Raw genomic sequence first — 16,647 nt, forward strand, 5'->3', positions numbered from 1 at the left:
TTAAAATCAATTTTTTTTCCAAAGACTTATTTGCATGCTTTCATGTTGCTTTAAGTAGCCCATTCCTTATGCATTGACTTCAATCAAAATTGTAGCCTAGGTTTAAAAATCTCTAATATTTCTAATCTCCAATAGTTTTAATCTCTAATATTTTTGTGAGCAGTGTCTCAGTATCAGAAATAAAACTCTGGGAATAGCAAGAATGGCAATTGAGAATACTATGTTTGTAAAAGATGGCCATGATGATTGTACAGTTCAAGCACTTGATGAACTGAGGGAGCAATAACTTTGTGGATAATGATCAGAATGTTAAAATATGAAAGGAAATTTACATTCCTTTGTTTTCTGTAACGCATGATGATGTCGCTGTATATGGGATTGGTTGATCAACTCACTTGGGACTGAGTTACCCTTGCTAAGTTTGATCAGGAAAGAGGAGCTCATTTATCTCAGGCCATGTCCACGTAAACAGTTGAAGATGTTGACGGCACAGCAGAACCTTTCATCTGAGCTGGAAAATGAAGTTGAGATAATGCAGGTATACGAGAATCAAAAGAAAGGAAAACCAGACTGCAAGAAAGCTCTAGAAGCTGTAGGTGGCCATAGGTCTACAGAAAAAAAATGGTCATATATATTTACAAACTGCAAATCATGTAGAAAACTCAACTATTGGAAGAAGATGTGTAAATGAAAAGTGCAAACATTAAACCATACCCACACGAGTAAAAGGACGAACAGAAAAGAAATGGTCAAAGTTTCCATTTCAAAGACAATAGAATTTGAGGAAACTCTAAACATATGAACTGTACAAATGCATATTGCAGTTTCCATTGAAATGATATCCACACAACAATCCAAAGAACCAAGCCACAACCAAGTTCACAATGGATATGGAACCTCCTTTAACATTATGTTACTCGGATTGTGCCGATAGACCATCGTTAAACTGGAAAGAATGTCTAGAGACAAAGCTATGTGGTGCTGACGGAAGATAGAGATAAAATTCCACCTTGGATGCACCCAAATTGCAAGAATGAACATAGGGTTGTATACAATGTTAACAGTCTGTTCTACATCACAGGTGAAAGAATCTGGGAAGCTGGATGTGAAGAATATCGAAGACAGTGTTGGGAAATGAAATCCATATGCTCATTGAAAAGCACCCTTCAAGAAGAAGCAAAATAGTTCTAAGCCAAATATACCAAGAGTATTTTGATGAAACCTTTAGTTGCTTTGAACCTTGCATATCATCAACATCCTAAATTAAACCAGTGTTTTCCCAGTCCTGAACAATATACCAGGCAAATTTAAGAGAGTGCTTGGAAAGGAATGGAGCTTAAAGAGATATAATCAGTCACTCAACCTATTCACAGGGTAAACTCCAGTATGTGGGGAAGATAAGCCAAGTGAATAGTTAAAGAAATGCTGAGATTCATAAACTTGAATATGTAAACTACTAATATGATAAGCTACCCACCCTCAAATTTGGTAAAAAATTGTTACAGCACAGGCAAATATTAAAGGTTTCAGCAAAATTGGTCAGGAATGATTATTGGAATTTAAACTGGTGAGCAAGCTTCAATGTTGCAACATGTAACACATTATTTGAATGATATAAGAAATAAGGTCCACTTGTTTGCCTTGGAGTAATCCAGGGCATATTTCACAGATGAGACTAAAATGATACAAGAGATCAGTTGATAACACCCTGATCTTGAGGGGATGTCAAAGTTCACAACTGCCATTTTTTCAATCTTTTGGGAAGAGTCAGAAGGGCCAGGCCTAGGAAATGATCAGTGAGATGTAAATCGCTGAGATGAAAGTACTAAAGCACTAGCACAAATGTGATGTAAATTATAGAAATAAAAAACAGCAGATGCTGGTTAATAACAAATTGATAAAAGTGTCTAAAGAAGGGTCTCGACCTGACACTCTCCCATCCATGTTCTCCAAAGAAGCTGCCTGACCAGCACTTTGTCCTGATCAGTAAATTATTTCATTAACAGACGTAAGGACATGATGTGTCTGAGGCAAGCTAAATGTACTGCAATTAAGAATGTAGGTTCACAGGTAGATGCCTCAAAGCATGGGAGCAGTCAATGTGCAAGCAACCATGTTGATAGAATTCAAATCGCAAAGGGCCTGTCCCACCAGCATGCGATTGCATGCGTCTAGCGCGACCAAATGTGGTGGCTAGAGGCGTACGGCCTCGCGGGGCTGGTCCCGACATCATACTCACCAATCAGCTGGTCAGGAGGCGGGCCGATTGAATTTGGATGTCGGGCGGTTACGTCATCACGCAATGGCACGCCGGGCGGTGACGCCATCCCGCAACGCCACGCCCTAGGTGTATGTCGTCAAGATGCTGCGTACGGCGTCGAGCCGCTGCGTACACCCGTCGAGGCGATACGAACGGCCTCAATGCGGCTGCGGGCTGACAGGCCGTCGCCATGTGGGATTTTTGGACAGTGTCAGTTTTATGGAGCCCCGCGCAATGTCGGGACCAGCCCCGCACAACTCCATACGGCTCCGGCGATCGAAGTGGGATCGGCCCCGCGAGGCCGTACGGCTCAAGCGACCACGTTAGGTCGCGCTCGTTGCATGCAGTCTCATGCTGGTGGGACAGGCCCTTTAGTGCTCATGTTGCAGAAATATAAGGTCATATATAGCTTTAGAATTTCCACACCTCCCTGAAGAAGTGAATTCATGGTGGAAGTATAAACTGCTAAGAGCAAATGTACAAAAGAGGGTGACCACAAGACTGCAAAAATTTATCTTGAGACTCGGGGATTATGATTTCACTGAAATGAATATTTCATTTCAATAGATACGTTATCTTACTTGCCATCACTGATATCTTGAGACAAAAGAGATCTGGATTGGTAGATAGGTCATTTTGGTAACTTGACAACAAAACTAACAAAGAAGGCTGACAAAGCTGAGCAGTTGCAGATGCTCTATGAAGAAGGATTCAAGAATGGCTTCAAAAGATGAAATGAACATAATCAGCACTAAGGTGTCATTGATCAGTTCAAGATGTCTTCTCATGGAAAGATTGTATTTGGCTGACTGGATCCAGAATCATCATTCAAAATGGTGGAGGAACAATTACTCTGGGACAAATTTGAAGACTACATGTACATAGAGTGGAATGTGTGATCAGCTGTATATGGGGAAAAAAAGTGTCAATATGCTTAGTGTACCAAAAGTATGGAAATGCACAACCAAAAAAGAAATGCTGGCTGCTGACATACAACCTTTGATCACATTGAATGGCGGTGCTGGCTCGAAGGGCCGAATGGCCTAATCCTGCACCTATTTTCTATGTATCTAACCCAAGGCAAGTTGTAGGAACTAATTCATTTGCACACTTCCCAAAATACTATCATGGAGTTGTGAACGACTTCTTCAAACTACCATGTGTCAGAATGAAACACTACAACTATCATCGCAGTTCACATCTGGTTTGTAGAACAAAGGATTACTGAGGACCTGGTATGTGGTAATGGAAGCCAACTCGTATCTATAGAATTTAGTTTGCAGACTGCATTCTGGTACCTCCTTATAACCTCAATCCCACCCCCAAAATACATAGTTTTGAGGAGAGATGTGTCCAAGTAGTCCAAAGGGCTATTATCAAATGTAGAGGGGAAAGCTACAATTAGCGTTGTCATTCAATGATACTCTTTGAGACGGGTGTGTGATCACCCACCAAGCTGTTGAACAGCAGTAAGTATGGCAGCTTTGCCAAGCAAATCGTATTCTCCTTTGAGACTAAGTAGTAGTAAAATAACTATATAATGCTCAAATGAAGCTAACATAATGACAATTCTAAATCATTATGTGGATTTCTGAGAGAGCAAGCAGTTTATTTACAAATTCCAGTTACTGAAGCCTAATACCCAGCTAAAGTAATTATTACAATTTGTATTCTGAGACTGTGTCTAGAAGATTGACCAATGCGAGGCAGAACATCTGACTTGCACCTAAACCAATGGCATCATCGAAACCAGCAGCCCTCAACTGCATACTGAATGTAATTTTTAAACAGGTGCAAACACAGTTCACAAATTCGTGATCCACAAGATGGAGCTCCAATACCTTGATACCTGAGCAAGATCATGCCTGGTATCATCTCTGATTTGAATTGCTGCGCAAATGGCAGCAATGCCTTTAGCTGTTGAACGTCTTAAATTCCATGCTCTTTCCTACTTTTATGGCTGTTTTATAAAACTTCCTTTGAGAGTTGTTGATCATTTCCCTAATACCTGTTTACAAATACTCAGTGTGTTTTGCAATGTTACGGTACTGGTATAAACATAAGTTGTACAGATAAATGAAACTCTTGACCAGACTTCCTAAAGTGAACTTGTTTAGGACTAAATTGATGTAGAAATCTGAGAATGACCAATGCTGGAACACCAATGGAATGGGGACTGCTGCTCCAGTGAATGCTGTGAACAAATGCTTGAGCTTGCCTGTATTCTATGCTCGTTATTATATGACAGTGGTTTCTGTTTCTATCTTAACTTGGGTTGGACTGAATGTCATTATTTTGGATGTTCTTTTCATCTCAGATGGGTGAAACGAGACAGTTACCTGCCTGTGGGTAGTCAGAACTTGAAGGCTGCAGCCAAGGCTAAACTTGGATATGACCCTGTGGAGTTGGATCCAGAGGAAATGTGTCGAATGGCAACTGAGGAGCCCCAGGTAACGACAGCAGAAATATATTAAAAGGGGCTTAAAAGCTTGCTTTAGTTGATTGGTTGCAAGCATCAGAATGTGGTGAAACTTGAAGAGTTGGTAAAATTAGCTAAAGTGTTTCAAAAGTAATGGTATGCTGAGAAGCAAAGATGTGATGGAAATACTTTCTGAGATGAGATGCTTGGTGTTGATGAGTATCAGAATGGAAGCATCGGAAATTGAGCCGATACGCTTAATCCTAGACAAGGTAATGCCTTTGGGCTCGGCAATGGAATTTTCAGAAACAAATGTGATGGACTCAGAAGAACTCCAAAAAATAAGTTAGTCCTTACAGAAAGGGGTTGGGGATGGTTATAATCCATAATCTGTTGGTGCAGAAGTCTAGGTGAAGCAGAGCTGGAGGAGAGACAAGTTCAGGAAGACGAGTTAGAAGCAGTCCAGTACAAGAGATGAAATCAGAGATTGAATTCAATTGATCAAAAGCTACCACTGGTGCTACCAATAGTGCTGCCACTATAACAGTTTGGCAATCCTTGGTAGAGAGCCTGTGGTTTTCAGATATTAGGTATGAAGTGCTTTCTGTCACATGCTTTGGTGAGTGAATTGACAATGGCTTGTATTGCAGAGGTCTATAATCTCTTACCATTTTGTTTTTTTCCCTGCCAAAAACGGACTTCTCATATTCTCCATTTGCCAGATTTTCGCCCATCAACTTAATCTATCTGTATCCATTGTTATCCTATTTATGTCATCCTAACTAATTAGTTTCTGATCTATCTTTGTGTCATCAGCAAATGAAGCATTCAGACTGTGCATGACTTTGTCCATCATTTACAAAACGTGTGCCCCCTACACCGAACCCATGCCATACCATTGCAGATTTGAGACGAATTGTTCTTGTTGGAATGCAAATGAGGGCTAAGGGGTGATCTTACAGAGGTTTAGATAATTATGAGGGGTATAGATAAAGGTCGATAGGCACAGTCTTTTTCCAAGGGTGGGGAAGTCTAAAACTAGATAGGGCAAAGGTGAGAGCGATAAAGTTTAAAGGGTACCGAGGGGCAGGTTTATCCACACACGTGGTGGTGTACGGAACAAGCTGCCAGGGAAGGTGGCACGGACAGATACAGTCACAGCTTTGAAAAAGCATTAGGCAGGTAACATGGATAGGAAAGGAATGGACCAAATGCAGAAAAATAGGATTAAGGGAGATGGGCATCTAGGTCAGGGTGGACAAGTCGGACTGAAGTGCTTGTTTTCATTTTGTAGCATTTTATTACTCTATGGCCACTTATTACTCCTTGTGAACCAGATAAACATTAATTTAAGCTTTTAAGAAGGAACTGCAGATGCTGGAAAATCGAAGGTGCACAAAAAAGCTGGAGAAACTCAGTGGGTGCAGCAGCATCTATGCAGCGAAGGAAAAAGTCAACGTTTCGGTCCGAAACGTTGCCTTTTTCCTTCGCCCCATTGATGCTGCTGCACCTGCTGAGTTTCTCCAGCTTTTTTGTGTTCCATTAATTTGAGCTTACTCTGTTTCTTGTTGGATAGCGAAACTCCTATCTACCCTAAAATGGTTCCTTTTAAAATCGACAAATTTAGGATGAAAGTACATGGCCTATCCTCACAATTTCTGGAATATCAATGCCTTTATTTTTTCTGTTTCAGACATTAGCTACTTACTCAGTGTCCGATGCTGTCGCTACTTATTACATGTACATGAAATACGTACATCCTTTCATTTTTGCTTTGTGCACAATCATTCCTATGGAACCTGATGAGGTAGGTGCACAAAACCTGGAGGACTGTTTTTTAAATTTAGTTCTTGATATGTAAGATTCTGGGAGGAGTGTGGGGTTATTGGGCTTTTATGCGAGAAGTGATTACTATTCTTCGTGATTGAATTCTGACACTAGTTTTTGGTATGGGATTCTAATAATGATTCAAGGCAACCAACAGGTTTATTTAATGGTGTTATTTGAGGTGATGGTGTGGTAGCCTTTGGAGATGTGGAGCCACATCGATGATGATTTGTGCCCTGTAAAGTACTCGGAGAATCCAAGGAAATATAAGGGGAAGATTCAACTTAATTAAATGTAAATCTCAGGGTATTGATTGATGGACCAATGTTTCAAGAAACCATCAATAACAATGAAATCATATACTAAACTTAGATATTTATTAAAGAAGGAACAATGTTGCGAGTTGCCATTCTCGTTATTCTCACTGGGGTGTTGCCTGGCTGTGCTGGCACTCAGGCCTGATATATTAAAGCAACAAGACAATGGCCAACTGTTTCTCGTGAGATGAAAAATATTGGTGCTCTCTAAAACATCTTGCGTGACATCCACACCCTCAGTAGTGGGAAGAAGGGCTTGTTGTTACCATTGTAATAAGAGATAGCTAGAGACCTAGGTTAAGATAATTACATATTTATTTTGGCAACTTAAACTTGGTGAGGCATGAAACTTGGAACATGACACATGGAACAGATTGAAGATGGGCAAAATGAGTTGGACTAGGACTGGACTATTTACACTTTTAGATCAAGGCAGGGATGAAGTTTGAAACACAATATTTATACCAAAACAATGTTGAATGATTGAGGTAATGTGATCTATTGGTTTTTTTTCAATTCTATTTTTTTAAATAAATAAGTTAAATTTAACTCTCTACCCAAATTATAAATACATGCATTAAAACATCATCAATCAATTAAAAAAAAATGCAAGTATCGATTATAACTTGATGTGGATGTGCTCTCAGTTTAATTATTTGATTGTTTAATAATTTTGAATAATCTGGTCAGGGTAAATTCAGCAAAACCAACAGTTCAAGGAATGGTGCTGGTGGATTGTTCAAGCATCAGTTTGGTGAAGTTGGAGAGTAGTTATTGCCTGTGAGTGGAAGATTAAGCTTACCACCGCTTGCCTGCAAGTTAGCTTATGATCACAGAGAAAGGCAGAACACACTAATAAGAATAAACTTAAAAACTGTAGCCCTGCAGGTGTTTGACAGTGTGCCAGGCTACCCACAGAACAGAGGGGCTCATAATGTCTCCTCTCTCAGTGAAAGTTTTTGCTTGTTGAATGTATATCTGATTTGTGTATTTAAAATGATCAAGCAGTATGAAAAAATGGAATAGAGAAACCATGCTCTGGCATTGGTGTTGAGGTAGAGAAGGGCATAATTTTTTTAATTGCTTCCAAAGCAGATCAGAGGTACTTTATCATGGGAAGATCAGTAAAAATGCACTAAATTCCCAATTAAACTGGACACTGGGCAAACTGAAATATTTTAAATGACATACTTTGTGATTTTATTTAATGTCTGGGAGTAAAGTGAATAAGTGGAGTTGAGGTCAACAGTGACGATGAGTGGTGGTTATGAGAGTACAGAGATGTGGCTTGAATTTGACTTGACTTAGCTCCGTTTTTCAATGCACAATTCCTGCCACAAGGTGGCACCAAGGTTTTGTAATGGCAGTAAAGTAAAATAGGGTTTAATTTAATTATTTTCATGAAGAAATCTGTTTGTACTTTTCAGGAGGGCAACTTAATTTTGACATGTAATTGAATGCATTTCTTCACTTGGTAATACATTCTTCTTTATGTCTCAGGTGTTAAGAAAGGGGTCTGGAACACTTTGTGAAGCATTGCTTATGGTCCAGGCCTTTCACGCCAACATCATCTTCCCAAACAAACAGGAACAGGTCTTTAATAAGCTGACAAATGATGGTCATGTTCTTGACTCGGAGACATATGTGGGAGGACACGTTGAGGCTTTGGAATCAGGAGTTTTTCGCAGTGACATACCATGCCGATTTAAAATGGTGTGTATTGAAAATGAATGCTGCTGTTATTACTCAAGACATGCACATCCAAACATTTTGGGGTTCATCTGGTATCTTAAGATTTCAAAGGAGTAGGGTAAACTGTTGGTTGTATGTTGCACTTTATCTTCAGATATTGTAAAATATACATTATGGTATGGGTACACATGAAATGGGATGGTTAGAAGTGGGTTACAGTAAGTTCCAATTTATTTTTGCTAATAGGTTTTCTTATCCTTAAATTCTACCAACTGTGTAAAGTTGGTGGGCTTGGAGTAAATACTCTTATTGCCTGGCTGACATTATTTATCCCAGGAGTCCCAGGGCATATAGATACTGTGCTTTGTCCCATTTTTTCCTCTATAGCCAACTGACAAGGCATTGAGGTGGCATTACTCCACAGAGTTTATCTCCCAGTGGGAGCAGTCCTTTTGGCTCTTTAGTGCAGCACTGGAATCTTGGACAAAGTTTCTAGTTTGTTCGAGTTCAAACAGAAGCTTGGTTTCAAGTGCAAGCACTAATAAAAGGATCTGTGTGAAGCTGAAGGGAGAGGCTCTTCCCACATCTGGGGGATTTTCTGAGTCAAATGCTTCTTGATGCTTGAGCTTTTGGAGGTACTTGCCTACTTGAGAGTGCATAATTCAATATATTCTGACATTCTTCAACAGGATTACTGCTGATAGGCAAACTGGTCTTATTGTGCCTCATACTTGAAAATATGGCCTCCGACTACATTGACTAGAGTATAAACATTAGTTGCAGTCATAAATAAAATAAAATAAAATAAAATAAAATTTATGACTTGTTTAGAGCTCCAAGATTCGAATATATTCAGAAGTGTTACTTAAATATTCAACTTTTCTGCTTCAGTATATTTTTATACAGGTGAACGTAGTGGCGCGGCTGATAGAGCCGCTGTCTCTCAGCGTCAGAGGCCTGGTTTTAATCCTGACATTGGGCGTTGTCTGTGTGGAGTTTGCATGTTCTCCCTACCTCCGTGTTCTCCACTTTCCTCATATGTCCCAAAGATGTGTGTAGAGAGTGGATGAGAAAGTGGGAGTATCACATAGAACTAGTGTGAACAGGTGATCGATGGGCGGTGTGACCTCATTAGCCCAAAGAGACTGTTTCTATGCTGAATCTGAACTAAACTGAAGAGCCGCCATACGAGAGAGGTATTTAGGGCCCAATTACTGATTGACAGTCTGAATTTTGAATGGCATCTAAGCAGAATTAGGGGGAAGACTCTTCTCCTTTCCAACCCACCTGCCATCTCTGAGAATCTTGCCTCTATGGTGGTGGTTCAGTCAGGAGTTCTGTTGTTTCCAGGTTTCTGGAAAGGACTGATATTTGCTATCTCACCCATGGAGGGAAACTAATTGGTCAGGTTTAGTTTACCTTATTTTATTATTGTCACGTCCACTGAGGAACAGTGTAAAGGGTTTGGTTGTGTGCTATCCAGTCAATGAAAAGACTATACATGAAAACAATCACGTCTTCCACAGTGCGCATATAAAGGATTAAGGGTACAACGTGTAAGAAAGAACTGCAGATGCTGGTTTAAACCGAAGATAGTAAAAAAAAAGCTGGAGTAACTCATGAGGGTCTCGACCCGAAATGTCACCCATTCCTTCTCTCCAGAGATGCTGCATGTCCCGCTGAGTTACTCCAGCTTTTTGTGTCTAAAGGGTACAACGTTTAGTGCAAAGATACAACACTGAGCATATAACATTCAATATTATCTTAAGTGTTCTGTTATTTTTACATAAATGTTATGAATAAAGAAATCAGTACTACTTTGGAATTTAATCTAGACTTCATAGAAATTGAGGCTGTGGGAATTGTTGATTTTTTTTTTTTTTTCCTTGACGCCTTTCAGAATCCATCGGCCTTTGACTTTCTGCTGCAGAGAGTGGAGTGCACGATGCAACATGCCATCGAGGAGGAAGAGAAGCTTCCAATGGAGCAGATCACCAACTTCCAAGAGGTAAAGAGTAGAATTGTCTCTCTATTGTGGGTACAGGGAAGAATTTAATATTTCAATTTCAGCTTCTGAGTAAAAGTTTGGGCATGCAAGTTTTTACTTCCATTTTGAGGTATTTTCTGTTTGTTTTGTGATTGTGTGTTTCATGTTCCTAAAATACCTTTGTCCAAATTTATTTTGATTTATTTAAAATTAAAATAATTTGAATTCTGAAATTACATTCCTGTTCTTGATTTACCAGCCAGATGACCAATTCCTTGGTCTTGTGGATCAACATTCCTCAACCATCAAATCTCTGGGGGCAAAACTATGTTATTACAGCTTTTATTTCTGCTTAACCCTATCTGCTATTCTGGTAATACATTCCTGGAAATAATTTTATCAGCCAATTTATCCTCGTATTGAACTGCTTTCTTTCATTTATTTACTTTCCCCCCACGCTGGGATTTAGGCAATGCCGACAAGGTGGTGTATTTATTGCCCAAAACATGACCTTGTGAAGTTGGTGATGAGCTGTTGTCTTGAACTGCTGCAGTCCTTCTGGGGAAGGTACTGCAACTGTGCTGCTGAGCAAAGAGTTTACGTAACATAAAATAATAATACAGCATGGGAACAGGACCTTCAGCCACAATGTCCATGCTGAACGTGATGCCAAGTTAAACTAATCTCTGATCCGTACCCCTTCATTCTCTGCATATCCATATGTTTAGCTGAAAGCATCCTATGTGCCACGGTTGCATCCGTGTGTACACCACCATCCCTGGCAGCATGTTACAGGCACCCACCAGTCTCTGCAAAAACAAAAAAAAAATTCCAACCACCCCCTCTCTGCCTTCTAGCCCATGACATTTTTACCCTGGGAAAATGTTCTGAATATCTACCCCACCTTAGTCTCCCATAATTTTGTAAGCTTCATCAGGTTTCCCCGCAACCTCCTATGTTCCAGAAAAAAAATCCAAGTCTGTCCAACTTCTCCTTGTAGATAATGCCCTCTAAGCCAAACAGCATTCGGGTAAAACCTTCTCTGCACCACCTCTAAAGCATCCCCATCCTTCCTGTAATGGGGTGACCATAACTACACACAATACTCCAAATGCAACCAAATCAAAGTTCTATAAAGCTGTACCACGACTTCCAGACTCTATCCTCTTTGTTAGATCCTCAGCAATCTCCCCGCCTATTTCACAGTGTCCTGTGATGGAAACTGTCAAGCCCTAGAGATTTTGCCACCTTAATGTGTGCCCATGTCTCTCTCATACTTTATCTTGACTCGGACACTTTTCCAGAATATAGATGTAACCCTCTCCAACTCTTCCGTCCTTCTCCCAATGAGATATTAATTTAGAATCCTGCTCATCCTTGGCTGCAAAATTTGTCTTCCCTTTTGGTCCCACAGATGACCTACTCGTTTCCTAGTTGCCCTCTCATTTCAAAGAGACAAAAGGTTTTGAAATTCTCCTTAATCCTTCAAGCCATGATCTCTTTCCCTTTAAGTTCTCTACTACATCCCCTAAAGCATTCAATCAGTACCTGACACATGTTCCTCCTTATTTCTGATCAAACCTTTAATTTCCTTTGTTCCAAGGTTCTGTAATTTTACCCTAGCAGGGACATGCTGACTCAGAGTTCTTACCCCCATGTTCACCACCATGCGCCAGCTCTAGCCACGCATTCAATTGTCCTATCTTCCCATTCCTATACTTGCCTATACATGACACAAGCAGTAATCTCAAGATTTCCTTTTTCTCTAATTCTGTTATATGATTCTTTTGTATACCAGACTGTTGTGAAAATTAACTGGAAAATCCTTTACTTGAACAGTTTGCATCATTGCGTTCAATTTAAATACTGTCAGTGCTGCTGGGAGCAGAAAGAAGATTGGATATCTTGCATTGTGATCATATCTGAGTGGCTTGTGCTTAATTTCAAATGTGCTTGTTTTCTTCACTATAGGTATGCGATGAGATTAAAAAGAAACTGAACTGTTTGAAAGAAGTTCCCAACAGGATTGAATGTCCCCTCATTTACCACTTGGATGTTGCAGCAATGTATCCAAACATCATTCTGACCAACCGCTTGCAGGTACTGGGATTGATGACGTGATGACAGGGGTAATTAGTCAGGGGAAGAATTAGGGATTCTGTCTTCCGATGAGTTAAATTATCAAATCATTCTTTAGAGCTTCTGACCTGTACCAATTGAAGATAGACACAAAAAGCTGGAGTAACTTTTTTTTAGAATCCTGCTCATTCTTGGATTCGGTTTAAACCAGCATCTTCAGTTCCTTCCAGACAATTGATTTTGCCTGACCCGTCGCTGGTGATTACTTGGAGCTAATTTCAACCAATGAATACCTCATCAATACCTGACTTCATTTTTGGTTTCTAATGGTTTCTAATAACAAATTTGAGCTCTAAGTAAGCTGTATGGTGTTTTCTGATTAAATATTAATGTTTACTTATCCAGAGATTTATGTCCACTAGTACCTTTGCAGCAAATGTGGTTTGCTTGTTATAATTATTCTGTAATCCATTAAAGATGGGTAAAATTTCAATTTGTATTCATTGGTAATTATCTCACTGCCCATTATCTTGTTTATAGCCATCTGCCATGGTGGATGAAGCTACCTGTGCAGCCTGTGATTTCAACAAACCTGGTGCAAACTGCCAGCGCAAGATGGCCTGGACTTGGAGAGGAGAATTCAGTGAGTATAGTTTTATACATAGAATTGAGTAAGCAATAGACACCCCATCCCTTTCATTCCTGCAATAATCCAACTACTTTGCCATTGTGTCATATTGTATAGACCGCACTGTTTAACAGATACAAGGAGTTGTCATAGTAGAGATGAGAGTAGCACAGCTCAAGAGTATTTAATTGTCATGTGCATGGAAATAGAACAAATAAATTCTTACCTGCAGCAGCACATCAGGTTTATAAACAAGACTCAATAGATAACTGTGATGCTTCTGGCTGCGGCGCGAATTTTAAATCTTCGACCGCCGGCCTGCAGCCTACACCAGCCTGAAGCCGCGGCCTCCGGTGGGGAAGAGCCGATCCTGGACTTACCTTGACTTTTACCATGTCCTTTATCATCTGGACACCCGTAGCGACGGCTGCGGAGGGTTGAGGTCCCGACCACGGGGGGAAATGGAGGAGGACTGGCCAATTTCTGTGCCTTCCACCACAGTGATGAATGCTATGGTGGATGTTTGTGTTGAATTTTTATTGTGTTTGTGTGTTCTTTATCATTGTACTGCTGCTGACAAATTCATTTCACTTGTACTTTATGTGCAATGTGACGAATAAAACTGATTGATTGATTGATAACAAAATAAACAAACAAAATGTTCAAAAAATGATTTAAAAAAATCTAGTGCAAAACAAAACAAAACCCGAAGTCCTTAGTGCAACAAAGATACGACGTAGTTTATTGGAGTTTGTGATGTTCAATAGCCTGATGTTTGTTGGGAAGAAGCTGTTCCTAAACCTGGATGTCATCGTTTTTAGACTCCTGTACCTTCTTCCAGATGGGAGGAGTGAAAATGAGATTGTGGCCAGAATGGTGTGGGTTCTTGAAGATGCTGGCTACCTTTTTGATGGTGGAGAGATCAGTAATTGTGATGGACTGGGCTGTGTTCACCTCATTTTGTAGTTTCCGACATTCCTGGGCATTCGAGTTGCTAAACCAGAGTGATGCAACCAGTCAATGTGCTCTCTACCGTACACCTGTCGAAATTTAAGAGCAATTCTCAACATACCGAATCTTCTAAGGAAGAAGAGGTGTTGATGGGCTTTCTTTATGATTGCATCAATGTGCTGGGGTCCAGGACAGATCTTTAGAAGTATGCATGCCAAGGAAAATTAAGTTGTTGACTCTCTCCACCACCGACCTGTTAATGAAGATGGTTTTGTGGATCCTCAGCCTTTCTCTTCTCAAATCAACAATCAGTTTCTTGTGTTTACCACACTGAGACCAGGTTGCTGTTCTGGTGCCATTCAATCAGACGATCGAACACCATCCTATATTCTAACACATCACTATCCCTAATTCATCCAACAACGGTGGTGTGGTCAGTGAATTTAAATATGGAGTTGGATTGTCCTATTCACAAAGTTGTTTCTTGCAACATACCAAATCTTTCCTTCACAATCCATGGGTACATCCTGTCCCATTAGCAGGAGAAAGAGTAACCATGGAAGCCTCTCATGACACAGGATCCAACAAGGGCAAGAAAACCTTCCACCTACTGTCCTTGCCCAACTGGTGAATCAGTGGTCTTCAATGTTGAACAATACTTGGAGGTGCCTTGAAAGTAACAAGAGTATGTAACCTACTCTGAATGGGTGACTTCAGTGTCTGATCATCAAGAGTGACTTTGTTGCATTGTGACTAATTATGGTAGCTGACCCCTAAAGGATCTATGTGCCACCTCGGCCCATGACACATAATGTGCACACCAGCATAAGGGGTGACTCTCCCTACCTTCAATCTCATTAGTCTACCCCTTTGTACATAGGATACATGTCATCCTGCTGTGTGGCATTGCCATCATAAGATGGAATTGGAACAGATGGCAACTCGAATCTGGGCAAATATGACATGCTCTGACCAATCTGTCTGTCATTGGCTCTGGAATTAGACCTTAACTGAAATTAGTTAAGCTATTTAAAACATCTGCAAATTTTGTATCTGCAGTGCCTGCCTCACGCAGTGAGTACCATCGTATTCAGCAGCAACTTGAATCTGAAAAGTTTCCTTCCACTTTCCCAAATGAGAAGCCAAAAGCTTTCCATGAGCTGTCCCGTGAAGATCAGGCAAAGTATGAAAAAAAGAGACTTGCAGGTAAAATTAACAATTTCTCCGTTCGTTGTTTATATTTATCCATGTTTCAGTATTTCAGTTTGGGCCATTTCTCGTAATTGCACATTTGTTTGGAATATAAATATATTGGAGATTGCTCTGTAACTTTGGCCCAGGGCTGTGAGGTGTAAGCAGATACATTAGAGCATCCAAAGTTAATCCAGTCAAAATAATTAAATTGGTGATTTCATTGTAGTGAACGCAATATCTCATATTTCAACCTCTGACTCATGTTTCTATAACTTGTCCAGTGAGTAGTGGAATTCCGCAAGTGTCAGTGCTGGGGCCGCTACTCTTCATGTTGTCTATTAATGATTTGGTCGAGGGGATTGAAGGCTTTGTGCCACAAAGTTTGTGGATGATACGAAAATAGGTGGGGGGGAAGGTAATGTAGAGAAAGCATGGATTCTGCAGAAGGACTTGACAGGTTGGGAGAGTGGGCAGAGAAGTGGCGGACGGAATATCATGTAGCAAAGTGGAGTCGTGCATTTTGGTAGTTGGAGTAAAGACATAGACTATTTTCTAAGTGGGGTGAGAATCCTGAAATCGGAGGTGCAAAGGGACTTGGGAGAGCTTTTCAGGATTCCCAATAAGTTAATATGCAAGTCTAATTGGTAGTAAAGAAAGCAAACTCAATGCTAGCATTTATTTCAAGAGGGCTTGTACACAAAAACAGGGATGTAATGTTGAAGCTCTATAAGGCACTGGTAAGGGCATTTGGAATATTGTGAGCAATTTTGGGTATCATATCTGAGGAAGGTTGTGCTGGCTATGGAGTGGGTCCAGAGGAGGTTTATAAGAATGATCCCAGGAATGAGTAGGTTAACCTATGATGAGTGTTTGTTGGCACTGGGCCTGTACTCGCTGGAGTTTAGACGAATGAGTGGGAACCTCATTGAAACATACAGAATTGAAAGGCCCGGATAGAGTGGATGTGAAGAGGATGTTTCCACTAGTGGGAGAGTCTAGGACTAGAGGTCATAGCCTCAGAATTAAAGGACGTTCTTTTTAGAAGGAGATGAGGATAAATTTCTTTAGTCAGAGGGTGGTGAATGCGGAATTCTTTGCCACAGAAGGCTGTGGAGGCCAATTCAATGGATATTTTTAAGGCAGAGATAGATTCTTGATTACTACGCGTCAGAGGTTATGGGCAGAAGGCAGCAGAATGGGGTTAGGAGCGAGAGATAGACCAGCCATAATTGAATGGCGTAGACTTGATGGGCCGAATGGCCTAATTCTACTCCTATTACTTTTGACCTTATG

General features: G+C 40.4%; 1 protein-coding gene across 1 annotated transcript in view; it reads left to right on the top strand.

Annotated features, from left to right (window-relative positions):
- The window catches only part of pole (polymerase (DNA directed), epsilon), a 94,697-nt gene that overhangs the window by 15,908 nt on the left and 62,142 nt on the right, over positions 1-16,647 (top strand). Inside the window, 7 exon segments of the mRNA XM_055655901.1 lie at positions 4,578-4,710; positions 6,373-6,486; positions 8,324-8,536; positions 10,416-10,523; positions 12,474-12,602; positions 13,122-13,224; positions 15,220-15,366. Of these exon segments, the coding sequence (XP_055511876.1) occupies positions 4,578-4,710; positions 6,373-6,486; positions 8,324-8,536; positions 10,416-10,523; positions 12,474-12,602; positions 13,122-13,224; positions 15,220-15,366 (947 nt within the window).

Source organism: Leucoraja erinacea, chromosome 25, assembly GCF_028641065.1.
Source record: "Leucoraja erinacea ecotype New England chromosome 25, Leri_hhj_1, whole genome shotgun sequence".
Lineage (NCBI taxonomy): Eukaryota > Metazoa > Chordata > Chondrichthyes > Rajiformes > Rajidae > Leucoraja > Leucoraja erinaceus.